The sequence below is a fragment of the Tachypleus tridentatus genome, chromosome 13, assembly GCF_004210375.1.
Source record: "Tachypleus tridentatus isolate NWPU-2018 chromosome 13, ASM421037v1, whole genome shotgun sequence".
Classification (NCBI taxonomy): domain Eukaryota; kingdom Metazoa; phylum Arthropoda; class Merostomata; order Xiphosura; family Limulidae; genus Tachypleus; species Tachypleus tridentatus.
The window spans coordinates 270,560,084-270,576,753 of NC_134837.1; the positions used below are offsets into that span (position 1 = coordinate 270,560,084).

Consider the following 16,670-nt stretch of genomic DNA (forward strand, 5'->3'; position numbering starts at 1 on the left):
TGCACTCGCAGTTTTAATGTCACTTATTAAACACACCTGCACTCGCAGTTTTAATGTCACTTATTAAACACACCTGCACTCGCAGTTTTAATGTCACTTATTAAACACACCTGCACTCGCAGTTTTAATGTCACTTATTAAACACACCTGCACTCGCAGTTTTAATGTCACTTATTAAACACACCTGCACTCGCAGTTTTAATGTCACTTATTAAACACACCTGCACTCGCAGTTTTAATGTCACTTATTAAACACACCTGCACTCGCAGTTTTAATGTCACTTATTAAACACACCTGCACTCGCAGTTTTAATGTCACTTATTAAACACACCTGCACTCGCAGTTTTAATGTCACTTATTAAACACACCTGCACTCGCAGTTTTAATGTCACTTATTAAACACACCTGCACTCGCAGTTGTAATGTCACTTATTAAACACACCTGCACTCGCAGTTGTAATGTCACTTATTAAACACACCTGCACTCACAGTTGTAATGTCACTTATTAAACACACCTGCACTCGCAGTTGTAATGTCACTTATTAAACACACCTGCACTCGCAGTTGTAATGTCACTTATTAAACACACCTGCACTCGCAGTTTTAATGTCACTTATTAAACACACCTGCACTCACAGTTTTAATGTCACTTATTAAACACACCTGCACTCACAGTTTTGATGTCACTTATTAAACACACCTGCACTCGCAGTTTTGATGTCACTTATTAAACACACCTGCACTCGCAGTTTTAATGTCACTTATTAAACACACCTGCACTCGCAGTTGTAATGTCACTTATTAAACACACCTGCACTCGCAGTTGTAATGTCACTTATTAAACACACCTGCACTCGCAGTTGTAATGTCACTTATTAAACACACCTGCACTCGCAGTTGTAATGTCACTTATTAAACACACCTGCACTCGCAGTTGTAATGTCACTTATTAAACACACCTGCACTCGCAGTTGTAATGTCACTTATTAAACACACCTGCACTCGCAGTTTTAATGTCACTTATTAAACACACCTGCACTCACAGTTTTAATGTCACTTATTAAACACACCTGCACTCACAGTTTTGATGTCACTTATTAAACACACCTGCACTCACAGTTTTGATGTCACTTATTAAACACACCTGCACTCACAGTTTTGATGTCACTTATTAAACACACCTGCACTCACAGTTTTGATGTCACTTATTAAACACACCTGCACTCACAGTTTTGATGTTACTTATTAAACACACCTGCACTCACAGTTTTGATGTTACTTATTAAACACACCTGCACTCACAGTTTTGATGTTACTTATTAAACACACCTGCACTCACAGTTTTGATGTTACTTATTAAACACACCTGTACTCACAGTTTTGATGTTACTTATTAAACACACCTGTACTCACAGTTTTGATGTTACTTATTAAACACACCTGTACTCACAGTTTTGATGTTACTTATTAAACACACCTGTACTCACAGTTTTGATGTTACTTATTAAACACACCTGTACTCACAGTTTTGATGTTACTTATTAAACACACCTGTACTCACAGTTTTGATGTTACTTATTAAACACACCTGTACTCACAGTTTTAATGTTACTTATTAAACACACCTGTACTCACAGTTTTAATGTTACTTATTAAACACACCTGTACTCACAGTTTTGATGTTATTTATTAAACTCACCTGTACTCATAGTTTTAATGTTATTTATTAAACTCACCTGTACTCACATTTTTAATGTTATTTATTAAAACACACCTGTACTCATAGTTTTAATGTTACTTATTAAAACACACCTTCACTCATAGTTTTAATGTTACTTATTAAAACACACCTTCACTCATAGTTTTAATGTTACTTATTAAAACACACCTTTACTCATAGTTTTAATGTTATTAAAACTCACCTGTACTCATAGTTTCCTGTTTCAATTCTGTACAAAGGTTCTTGAAGTGCTTGATAAGTGTATTCTTCATCATCCATTTCTTTTACTTTTAGACAGTATGACTGAAAGTTACATAAAATGATACTGTGATGTGATACAGACACTATGACTGGAAGTTACATAAAATGATACTGTGATGTGATACAGACACTATGACTGGAAGTTACATAAAATGATACTGTGATGTGATACAGACACTATGACTGGAAGTTACATAAAATGATACTGTGATGTGATACAGACACTATGACTGGAACTTACATAAATTGATACTGTGATGTGATACAGACACTATGACTGGAAGTTACATAAATTGATACTGTGATGTGATACAGACACTATGACTGGAAGTTACATAAAATGATACTGTGATGTGATACAGACACTATGACTGGAAGTTACATAAAATGATACTGTGATGTGATACAGACACTATGACTGAAAGCTACATAAAATGACACTGTGATGTGATATAGACACTATGACTGGAAGCTACATAAAATGATATGATGTGATATAGACACTATGACTGGAAGCTACATAAAATGATATTATGATGTGATACAGACACTATGACTGGAAGCTACATAAAATGATATTATGATGTAATACAGACACTATGACTGGAAGTTACATAAAATGATACTGTGATGTGATACAGACACTATGACTGAAAGCTACATAAAATGACACTGTGATGTGATATAGACACTATGACTGGAAGCTACATAAAATGATATGATGTGATATAGACACTATGACTGGAAGCTACATAAAATGATATTATGATGTGATACAGACACTATGACTGGAAGCTACATAAAATGATATTATGATGTAATACAGACACTATGACTGGAAGCTACATAAAATGACACTGTAATGTAATACAGACACTATGACTGGAAGCTACATAAAATGACACTGTAATGTAATACAGACACTATGACTGGAAGCTACATAAAATGACACTGTAATGTAATACAGACACTATGACTGGAAGCTACATAAAATGACACTGTAATGTAATACAGACACTATGACTGGAAGCTACATAAAATGTCACTGTAATGTAATACAGACACTATGACTGGAAGCTACATAAAATGACACTGTAATGTAATACAGACACTATGACTGGAAGCTACATAAAATGACACTGTAATGTAATACAGACACTATGACTGGAAGCTACATAAAATGATACTGTGATGTGATATAGGCACTATGACTGGAAGCTACATAAAATGATATGATGTGATATAGACACTATGACTGGAAGCTACATAAAATGACACTGTAATGTAATACAGACACTATGACTGGAAGCTACATAAAATGATACTGTGATGTGATATAGGCACTATGACTGGAAGCTACATAAAATGATACTGTAATGTGATATAGGCACTATGACTGGAAGCTACATAAAATGACACTGTAATGTAATACAGACACTATGACTGGAAGCTACATAAAATGACTCTGTAATGTAATACAGACACTATGACTGGAAGCTACATAAAATGACACTGTAATGTAATACAGACACTATGACTGGAAGCTACATAAAATGACACTGTAATGTAATACAGACAGTATGACTGGAAGCTACATAAAATGATACTGTGATGTGATATAGGCACTATGACTGGAAGCTACATAAAATGATACTGTAATGTGATATAGGCACTATGACTGGAAGCTACATAAAATGACACTGTAATGTAATACAGACACTATGACTGGAAGCTACATAAAATGACTCTGTAATGTAATACAGACACTATGACTGGAAGCTACATAAAATGACACTGTAATGTAATACAGACACTATGACTGGAAGCTACATAAAATGACACTGTAATGTAATACAGACAGTATGACTGGAAGCTACATATAATGATATTGTGATACAGACAGTTTGACTAAGTTATATAAAACAATAGTGTAATGTGATATTTTAATTTTCAGACATCTACCAAACTATCTATCTTCTGTGGATATAGAACTACAAACAAATATTTCATGTGCGTTAGTCAAACATTAAGGAACATGGTGATGATCTATGAAGTAAGACTGTATGTAAGGATGTTCCACTTACCAGATATTCAAACTTGGCATCAACATACTTCTTCATGGTCAGCCTCGTGTCCGGTACTGCTTTGTTCAGGTATGTGTTCAGGTCATTTAGCATCTGGTAGAAGGTCAATTATGAATTACATTCTAAACACAATTGCTTGAATAGAAAATACATTAAAAACCGATTTAAGTACCTGCAGTAATCATATCATGATTTGGTTTTACCTTCATGTCCCTTAAGTTAAAAGTCAGGTACACTGAATAAAATTCAAACACTTTACCTAAAGGTAACAGATCTAAGTACATAGGCATAGTATTACTGAAAACTATACATTTAGCCTTTCAAGCAATAACCTAGAATCCATTATCTTATCAAGATCATCCAATACACATAATTAGTTTTTTCACAAACTGTTGCAGTCTGTTAAAACAGATGATCAATGCATTATCTGCAAACAAAATTACTAAACAAACACTACAAACTTACTGGCCGGACAGTTTTTAAAAGTGTAATCCCATATTTTTCCATTGACCGATGAGCTTCACCGAACCTCGTAAAAGCTTCACTGGCTCTTTTCTGTGGTTCTCTCACACCAATAGATGAAAATACGTCACCAAAACCTTAAATAAAGAACTAACTATGTGGCTAAAAATTGAACTTTTTTCTTTTATAAAACTTGATGTTTTACACAAATGGAGCAAGCTACCAAACTAACATAAAATAGTACATCATACCACATTATATTATGTGTTTAATAAAATCTATGATTCTTTAAGTATATTGAAAATAGATATAAAAAACATTCCAAAACATAGTATACACACTTGTACCATTACCTGATTGTAATATAAAGTATAAATTATGCTTTACTTAACCTCTCTTAGAAAGACATGGAGTTCCACTGCCTTTCTCTAATACATTACAAAAACCACCTAGAGTTTTATAAAAACACAAAATATCATTCACAATCCTTTCTGACATGTCATTTAAAATAATACATTACTACCTGCCATCCCTGTGTTAAATATGATACAAACAGTAACATCTAACCTCTACCTACCATCCTTATGTTAGAAACCCACCATTTCAAACAGTAACACAACACCAGCCCTGCTATCCCTCTGTTAGAAACCTACCATTCCATAAAGTAACACAACACCACCCCTGCTATCCCTATGATAAAAACCTACCATTCCATAAAGAAACACAACATCAGCCCTGCTATCCCTCTGTTAGAAACCTACCATTCCATAAAGAAACATAACACCAGCCCTGCTATCCCTCTGTTAGAAACCTACCATTCCATAAAGTAACACAACACCACCCCTGCTATCCCTATGATAGAAACCTACCATTCCATAAAGTAACACAACACCACCCCTGCTATCCTATGTTAGAAACCTACCATTCAATAAAGTAACACAACACCACCCCTGCTATCCCTCGGTTAGAAACCTACCATCCCATAAAGTAACACAACACCAGCCCTGCTATCCCTCTGTTAGAAACCTACCATCCCATAAAGTAACACAACACCACCCCTGCTATCCTATGTTAGAAACCTACCATTCCATAAAGTAACACAACACCACCCCTGCTATCCCTACGATAGAAACATACCATTCCATAAAGTAACACAACACCACCCCTGCTATTCAATGTTAGAAGCCTACCATTCCATAAAGTAACACAACACCACCCCTGCTATCCCTATGACAGAAACCTACCATTCCATAAAGTAACACAACACCACCCCTGCTATCCCTATGACAGAAACCTACCATTCCATAAAGTAACACAACACCACCCCTGCTATCCCTATGATAGAAACCTACCATTCCATAAAGAAACACAACACCAGCCCTGCTATCCCTCTGTTAGAAACCTACCATTCCATAAAGTAACACAACACCACCCCTGCTATCTCTATGATAGAAACCTACCATTCCGTAAAGAAACACAACACCAGCCCTGCTATCCCTCTGTTAGAAACCTACCATTCCATAAAGTAACACAACACCAGCCCTGCTATCCCTCTGTTAGAAACCTACCATTCCATAAAGTAACACATCACCCCTGCTATCCCTATGATAGAAACCTACCATTCCATAAAGTAACACAACACCACCCCTGCTATCCTATGTTAGAAACCTACCATTCAATAAAGTAACACAACACCACCCCTGCTATCCTATGTTAGAAACCTACCATTCCATAAAGAAACACAACACCAGCCCTGCTATCCCTCTGTTAGAAACCTACCATTCCATAAAGTAACACAACACCATCCCTGCTATCCTATGTTAGAAACCTACCATTCAATAAAGTAACACACCACCACCCCTGCTATTCAATGTTAGAAGCCTACCATTCCATAAAGTAACACAACACCACCCCTGCTATCCCTATGACAGAAACCTACCATTCCATAAAGTAACACAACACCACCCCTGCTATCCCTATGACAGAAACCTACCATTCCATAAAGTAACACAACACCACCCCTGCTATCCCTATGACAGAAACCTACCATTCCATAAAGTAACACAACACCACCCCTGCTATCCCTATGACAGAAACCTACCATTCCATAAAGTAACACAACACCACCCCTGCTATCCCTATGACAGAAACCTACCATTCCATAAAGTAACACAACACCACCCCTGCTATCCCTATGATAGAAACCTACCATTCCAAACACCACAACTAAGTTTTGTATAACACTTCATCCAACTAGTTTTACATCCAAAACCCAAACACAGAGAATGTTTTTGTACTCAACACTTTTCACTTAACCCTATTGTGTTTATGCTTTGTTACTTGACTGTTGTAACTTTGACATCAGTGAAAAAGAGAATACATACCTCTGTAGACTTTACAAACATCAAAAAATGCTTTAAGCACTGATTTTGTGTGCTCTGTTATTCCCCTATACATGTGTTCATTTCTTTCCAGTTCTTCAAGCTTCTTTACTAGGCTGTCTGACAATGATGACAAAACAAAACTTGGCATCACATCACACACAATCTGTTGCAATGTCATAAACACGTATAATACAAATTCATTTTGTCAAAACAACACATAATGGAAAATTTACACAACTATCTGTACAAGAACTTATTTTTACTGAAGCTTAGTAATATATATTGCTGTCACCACCAACATATGAATTTTCTTTTACTCGTATAAAACAATGAAAATGGTAAGTGATCAAGCTGATGGATGCTGTGAAAAACAATTATAATAAAGAACAATCACTAGAACCCTGGAAACTATGTAAAAACCTATAAAAACAAATAAAGTTTCATTCATTCTTAATTACTAAACACTTGGAAAGCATATGAAAAACTATAATAACAAGCAAGTTTCATTCATTCTTAATTACTAAACACTTGGAAAGCATATGAAAAACTATAATAACAAGCAAGTTTTACTCATTCGGGATTACTAAACACTTGGAAACCATATGAAAAACTATAATAACAAGAACGTTTTACTCATTCGGGATTACTAAACACTTGGAAAGCATATGAAAAACTATAATAACAAGAAAGTTTTACTCATTCTTAATTACTAAACACTTGGAAACCATATGAAAAACTATAATAACAAGCAAGTTTTACTCATTCTTAATTACTAAACACTTGGAAACCATATGAAAAACTAATAACAAGCAAGTTTTACTCATTCTTAATTACTAAACACTTGGAAACCATATGAAAAACTATAATAACAAGAACGTTTTACTCATTCGGGATTACTAAACACTTGGAAAGCATATGAAAAACTATAACAAGCAAGTTTTACTCATTCTTAATTACTAAACAACTAGAAACCATGTGCGAAACTATAACAACAACAAAGTTTTATTCATTCCAAACTACTAAACACCAGGAAACCAAGTGAAACACTATAACAACAAACAAGTTTCTTTCATTATGAATTACTAAACACCTGGAAACAATGTGAAAACTTGAACAACAAACAAGTTTAATTCATTATGAATTACCAAACACCTGGAAACCATATGAAAAACTATAAAAACAAGTAAGTTTATAATTCATTCTGAATTACTAAACACCTAGAAACCATGTGAAAACAAATATAATGAACAACAGATCAGTTTTGCTCCTTCTCAGCTACTAACACCTGTGAAAAACTATATCACATAAACCATTACCATTCCTTAATGGAAACTGTTCAAGGCTACAAATCACAAGATCTAATGCGTCACCTTACTATTATATAGTATTGCTTCTGTAATTCTCCCTTTGTCTATCTAAACATTGGTCTCACATGCTTTTATACCACTCATAAATGATCTTGGTAATCTTTGATATGCTGAGTACTCCACCCACATCAATATACACTCTATTCTAGGACTACTGATTACTCCACCCACATCAATGTACCCTCTATTCTAGCACTGCTGATTACTCCACCCACATCAATGCACCCTCTATTCTAGCACTGCTGAGTACTCCACCCACATCAATGCACCCTCTATTCTAGCACTGCTGAGTACTCCACCCACATCAATGCACCCTCTATTCTAGCACTGCTGTTTCTACACCTGTAAACAACAACTAAATTTGTCTCCTTACCACTCCATAACACTGTTTCTACACTGGTAAACAACAACTAAATTTGTCTCCTTACCACTCCATAACACTGTTTCTACACTGGTAAACAACAACTAAATTTGTCTCCTTACCACTCCATAACACTGTTTCTACACCTGTAAACAACAACTAAATTTGTCTCCTTACCACTACATATCACTGTTTCTACACCTGTAAGCAACAACTAAATTTGTCTCCTTACCACTACATAACACTGTTTCTACACCTGTAAACAACAACTAACTTTGTCTCCTCACCACTACATAACACTGTTTCTACACCTGTAAACAACAACTAACTTTGTCTCCTCACCACTACATAACACTGTTTCTACAACTAAATTTGTCTCCTTACCACTCCATAACACTGTTTCTACACCTGTAAACAACAACTAAATTTGTCTCCTTACCACTCCATAACACTGTTTCTACACCTGTAAACAACAACTAAATTTGTCTCCTTACCACTACATAACACTGTTTCTACACCTGTAAACAACAACTAAATTTGTCTCCTTACCACTACATAACACTGTTTCTACACCTGTAAACAACAACTAACTTTGTCTCCTTACCACTCCATAACACTGTTTCTACACCTGTAAACAACAACTAAATTTGTTTCCTTACCATTACAAAGCAATATCTACATCTGTAAGCAACAACTAAATTTGTCTCCTTACCACTACATAACACTGTTTCTACACCTGTAAACAACAACTAACTTTGTCTCCTTACCACTCCATAACACTGTTTCTACACCTGTAAACAACAACTAAATTTGTTTCCTTACCATTACAAAGCAATATCTACATCTGTAAGCAACAACTAAATTTGTCTCCTTACCACTACATAACACTGTTTCTACACCTGTAAACAACAACTAACTTTGTCTCCTTACCACTCCATAACACTGTTTCTACACCTGTAAACAACAACTAACTTTGTCTCCTTACCACTCCATAACACTGTTTCTACACCTGTAAACAACAACTAAATTTGTTTCCTTACCATTACAAAGCAATATCTACATCTGTAAGCAACAACTAAATTTGTCTCCTTACCACTACATAACACTGTTTCTACACCTGTAAGCAACAACTAAATTTGTTTCCTTACCATTACAAAGCAATATCTACATCTGTAAGCAACAACTAAATTTGTCTCCTTACCACTCCATAATATTATTTGTACACCTGTAAGCAACAACTAAATTTGTTTCCTTACCATTACAAAGCAATATCTACATCTGTAAGCAACAACTAAATTTGTTTCCTTACCACTCCATAATACTGTTTTTACACCTGTAAACAACAACTAAATTTGTCTCCTTACCACTACATAACAATATCTGCACCTGTAAGCAACAACTAAATTTGTTTCCTTACCACTCCATAATACTGTTTCTACACTGGTAAACAACAACTAAATTTGTCTCCTTACCACTACATAACACTGTTTCTACACCTGTAAACAACAACTAAATTTGTCTCCTTACCACTACATAACAATATCTACACCTGTAAGCAAGAACTAAATTTGTTTCCTTACCACTCCATAATACTGTTTCTACACTGGTAAACAACAACTAAACTTGTCTCCTTACCATTACATAACAATATCTACACCCGTAAACAACAACTAAATTTGTCTCCTTACCACTACATAACAATATCTACACCTGTAAGCAACAACTAAATTTGTTTCCTTACCACTCCATAACAATATCTACACTGGTAAACAACAACTTTGTCTCCTTACCATTACATAACAATAACTACACCTGTAAGCAACAACTAAATTTGTCTCCTTACCATTACATAACACTGTTTCTACACTGGTAAACAACAACTAAATTTGTCTCCTTACCATTACATAACAATATCTACACTGGTAAACAACAACTTTGTCTCCTTACCATTACATAACAATATCTACACTGGTAAACAACAACTTTGTCTCCTTACCATTACATAACAATATCTACACTGGTAAACAACAACTTTGTCTCCTTACCATTACATAACAATATCTACACTGGTAAACAACAACTAAATTTGTCTCCTTACCATTACAAATAATACTGTTTCTATACTGGTAAACAACAACTAAATTTGTCTCCTTACCATTACACATAATACTGTTTCTATACTGGTAAACAACAACTAAATTTGTCTCCTTACCATTACACATAATACTGTTTCTATACTGGTAAGCAACAACTAAATTTGTTTCCTTACCACTCCATAATACTGTTTCTACACTGGTAAACAACAACTAAATTTGTCTCCTTACCATTACAAAACAATATCTACACTGGTAAACAACAACTTTGTCTCCTTACCATTACAAATAATACTGTTTCTATACTGGTAAACAACAACTAAATTTGTCTCCTTACCATTACACATAATACTGTTTCTATACTGGTAAACAACAACTAAATTTGTCTCCTTACCATTACACATAATACTGTTTCTATACTGGTAAGCAACAACTAAATTTGTTTCCTTACCACTCCATAATACTGTTTCTACACTGGTAAACAACAACTAAATTTGTCTCCTTACCATTACAAATAATACTGTTTCTATACTGGTAAACAACAACTAAGCATGTCTCCTTACCATTACACATAATACTGTTTCTATACTGGTAAACAACAACTAAGCATCTCACCTTACCATTACACATAATACTGTTTCTATACTGGTAAACAACAACTAAGCATGTCACCTGACCATTACACATAATACTGTTTCTATACTGGTAAACAACAACTAAGCATGTCACCTGACCATTACACATAATACTGTTTCTATACTGGTAAACAACAACTAAGCATGTCACCTGACCATTACACATAATACTGTTTCTATACTGGTAAACAACAACTAAGCATGTCACCTGACCATTACACATAATACTGTTTCTATACTGGTAAACAACAACTAAGCATGTCACCTGACCATTACACATAATACTGTTTCTATACTGGTAAACAACAACTAAGCATGTCACCTTACCATTACACATAATACTGTTTCTATACTGGAAAACAACAACTAAATTTGTCTCCTTACCATTACACATAATACTGTTTCTATACTGGTAAACAACAACTAAATTTGTCACCTTACCATTACACATAATACTGTTTCTACACTGGTAAACAACAACTAAATTTGTCTCCTTACCATTACACATAATACTGTTTCTACACTGGTAAACAACAACTAAGCATGTCACCTTACCATTACACATAATACTGTTTCTATACTGGTAAACAACAACTAAGCATGTCACCTTACCATTACACATAATACTGTTTCTATACTGGTAAACAACAACTAAGCATCTCACCTTACCATTACACATAATACTGTTTCTATACTGGTAAACAACAACTAAGCATGTCACCTTACCATAACACATAATACTGTTTCTATACTGGTAAACAACAACTAAATTTGTCTCCTTACCATTACACATAATACTCTTTCTATACTGGTAAACAACAACTAAATTTGTCTCCTTACCATTACACATAATACTGTTTCTATACTGGTAAACAACAACTAAATTTGTCTCCTTACCATTACACATAATACTGTTTCTATACTGGTAAACAACAACTAAATTTGTCTCCTTACCATTACACATAATACTGTTTCTATACTTGGTAAACAACAACTAAATTTGTCTCCTTACCATTACACATAATACTGTTTCTATACTGGTAAACAACAACTAAATTTGTCTCCTTACCATTACACATAATACTGTTTCTATACTGGTAAACAACAACTAAATTTGTCTCCTTACCATTACACATAATACTGTTTCTATACTGGTAAACAACAACTAAATTTGTCACCTTACCATTACACATAATACTGTTTCTATACTGGTAAACAACAACTAAATTTGTCACCTTACCATTACACATAATACTGTTTCTATACTGGTAAACAACAACTAAATTTGTCTCCTTACCATTACACATAATACTGTTTCTATACTGGTAAACAACAACTAAATTTGTCACCTTACCATTACACATAATACTGTTTCTATACTGGTAAACAACAACTAAATTTGTCTCCTTACCATTACACATAATACTGTTTCTATACTGGTAAACAACAACTAAATTTGTCTCCTTACCATTACACATAATACTGTTTCTATACTGGTAAACAACAACTAAATTTGTCTCCTTACCATTACACATAATACTGTTTCTATACTGGTAAACAACAACTAAATTTGTCTCCTTACCATTACACATAATACTGTTTCTATACTGGTAAACAACAACTAAGCATGTCACCTGACCATTACACATAATACTGTTTCTATACTGGTAAACAACAACTAAATTTGTCTCCTTACCATTACACATAATACTGTTTCTATACTGGTAAACAACAACTAAATTTGTCACCTTACCATTACACATAATACTGTTTCTATACTGGTAAACAACAACTAAATTTGTCACCTTACCATTACACATAATACTGTTTCTATACTGGTAAACAACAACTAAGCATGTCACCTTACCATTACACATAATACTGTTTGTATACTGGTAAACAACAACTAAGCATGTCACCTTACCATTACACATAATACTGTTTCTATACTGGTAAACAACAACTAAGCATGTCTCCTTACCATTACACATAATACTGTTTCTATACTGGTAAACAACAACTAAGCATGTCTCCTTACCATTACACATAATACTGTTTCTATACTGGTAAACAACAACTAAATTTGTCACCTGACCATTACACATAATACTGTTTCTATACTGGTAAACAACAACTAAATTTGTCACCTTACCATTACACATAATACTGTTTCTATACTGGTAAACAACAACTAAATTTGTCTCCTTACCATTACACATAATACTGTTTCTATACTGGTAAACAACAACTAAATTTGTCACCTTACCATTACACATAATACTGTTTCTATACTGGTAAACAACAACTAAATTTGTCACCTTACCATTACACATAATACTGTTTCTATACTGGTAAACAACAACTAAATTTGTCACCTTACCATTACACATAATACTGTTTCTATACTGGTAAACAACAACTAAATTTGTCACCTTACCATTACACATAATACTGTTTCTATACTGGTAAACAACAACAAAATTTGTCACCTTACCATTACACATAATACTGTTTCTATACTGGTAAACAACAACTAAATTTGTCTCCTTACCATTACACATAATACTGTTTCTATACTGGTAAACAACAACTAAATTTGTCACCTTACCATTACACATAATACTGTTTCTATACTGGTAAACAACAACTAAATTTGTCACCTTACCATTACACATAATACTGTTTCTATACTGGTAAACAACAACTAAGCATGTCACCTGACCATTACACATAATACTGTTTCTATACTGGTAAACAACAACTAAATTTGTCACCGTACCATTACACATAATACTGTTTCTATACTGGTAAACAACAACTAAGCATGTCACCGTACCATTACACATAATACTGTTTGTATACTGGTAAACAACAACTAAGCATGTCACCTTACCATTACACATAATACTGTTTGTATACTGGTAAACAACAACTAAGCATGTCTCCTTACCATTACACATAATACTGTTTGTATACTGGTAAACAACAACTAAGCATGTCACCTTACCATTACACATAATACTGTTTCTATACTGGTAAACAACAACTAAGCATGTCTCCTTACCATTACACATAATACTGTTTCTATACTGGTAAACAACAACTAAATTTGTCTCCTTACCATTACACATAATACTGTTTCTATACTGGTAAACAACAACTAAATTTGTCACCTTACCATTACACATAATACTGTTTCTATACTGGTAAACAACAACTAAATTTGTCACCTTACCATTACACATAATACTGTTTCTATACTGGTAAACAACAACTAAATTTGTCACCTTACCATTACACATAATACTGTTTCTATACTGGTAAACAACAACTAAATTTGTCACCTTACCATTACACATAATACTGTTTCTATACTGGTAAACAACAACAAAATTTGTCACCTTACCATTACACATAATACTGTTTCTATACTGGTAAACAACAACTAAATTTGTCTCCTTACCATTACACATAATACTGTTTCTATACTGGTAAACAACAACTAAATTTGTCACCTTACCATTACACATAATACTGTTTCTATACTGGTAAACAACAACTAAATTTGTCACCTTACCATTACACATAATACTGTTTCTATACTGGTAAACAACAACTAAGCATGTCACCTGACCATTACACATAATACTGTTTCTATACTGGTAAACAACAACTAAATTTGTCACCGCATTCATTACACATAATACTGTTTCTATACTGGTAAACAACAACTAAGCATGTCACCGCATTCATTACACATAATACTGTTTCTATACTGGTAAACAACAACTAAGCATGTCACCTTACCATTACACATAATACTGTTTGTATACTGGTAAACAACAACTAAGCATGTCTCCTTACCATTACACATAATACTGTTTGTATACTGGTAAACAACAACTAAGCATGTCACCTTACCATTACACATAATACTGTTTCTATACTGGTAAACAACAACTAAGCATGTCTCCTTACCATTACACATAATACTGTTTCTATACTGGTAAACAACAACTAAATTTGTCACCTTACCATTACACATAATACTGTTTCTATACTGGTAAACAACAACTAAGCATGTCACCTTACCATTACACATAATACTGTTTGTATACTGGTAAACAACAACTAAGCATGTCTCCTTACCATTACATATATATACTGTTTGTATACTGGTAAACAACAACTAAGCATGTCACCTTACCATTACACATAATACTGTTTCTATACTGGTAAACAACAACTAAGCATGTCTCCTTACCATTACACATAATACTGTTTCTATACTGGTAAACAACAACTAAATTTGTCACCTTACCATTACACATAATACTGTTTCTATACTGGTAAACAACAACTAAGCATGTCACCTTACCATTACACATAATACTGTTTCTATACTGGTAAACAACAACTAAGCATGTCACCTTACCATTACACATAATACTGTTTCTATACTGGTAAACAACAACTAAATTTGTCACCTTACCATTACACATAATACTGTTTCTATACTGGTAAACAACAACTAAGCATGTCACCTTACCATTACACATAATACTGTTTCTATACTGGTAAACAACAACTAAGCATGTCACCTTACCATTACACATAATACTGTTTGTATACTGGTAAACAACAACTAAGCATGTCACCTTACCATTACATAATACTGTTTCTATACTGGTAAACAACAACTAAATTTGTCTCCTTACCATTACACATAATACTGTTTCTATACTGGTAAACAACAACTAAGCATGTCACCTTACCATTACACATAATACTGTTTGTATACTGGTAAACAACAACTAAGCATGTCACCTTACCATTACACATAATACTGTTTGTATACTGGTAAACAACAACTAAGCATGTCACCTTACCATTACACATAATACTGTTTCTATACTGGTAAACAACAACTAAGCATGTCTCCTTACCATTACATATAATACTGTTTCTATACTGGTAAACAACAACTAAGCATGTCACCTTACCATTACACATAATACTGTTTGTATACTGGTAAACAACAACTAAGCATGTCTCCTTACCATTACACATAATACTGTTTGTATACTGGTAAACAACAACTAAGCATGTCACCTTACCATTACACATAATACTGTTTCTATACTGGTAAACAACAACTAAGCATGTCTCCTTACCATTACACATAATACTGTTTCTATACTGGTAAACAACAACTAAATTTGTCACCTTACCATTACACATAATACTGTTTCTATACTGGTAAACAACAACTAAGCATGTCACCTTACCATTACACATAAT

The 16,670-nt window shown here is 33.8% G+C and overlaps 1 protein-coding gene across 5 annotated transcripts in view; it reads right to left on the reverse strand.

Moving 5' to 3' along the window:
• Positions 1-16,670, reverse strand: part of LOC143237358 (PRKCA-binding protein-like) — a 51,119-nt gene that overhangs the window by 17,945 nt on the left and 16,504 nt on the right. For all 5 annotated transcript variants that reach the window (XM_076476515.1, XM_076476519.1, XM_076476517.1 and 2 more), the window contains 4 exons: positions 6,914-7,030; positions 4,533-4,666; positions 4,068-4,160; positions 1,925-2,025 (listed from right to left, as the gene is read on the reverse strand). In XM_076476515.1, the coding sequence (XP_076332630.1) occupies positions 1,925-2,025; positions 4,068-4,160; positions 4,533-4,666; positions 6,914-7,030 (445 nt within the window). The remainder of the gene's footprint in view (positions 1-1,924; positions 2,026-4,067; positions 4,161-4,532; positions 4,667-6,913; positions 7,031-16,670) is intronic.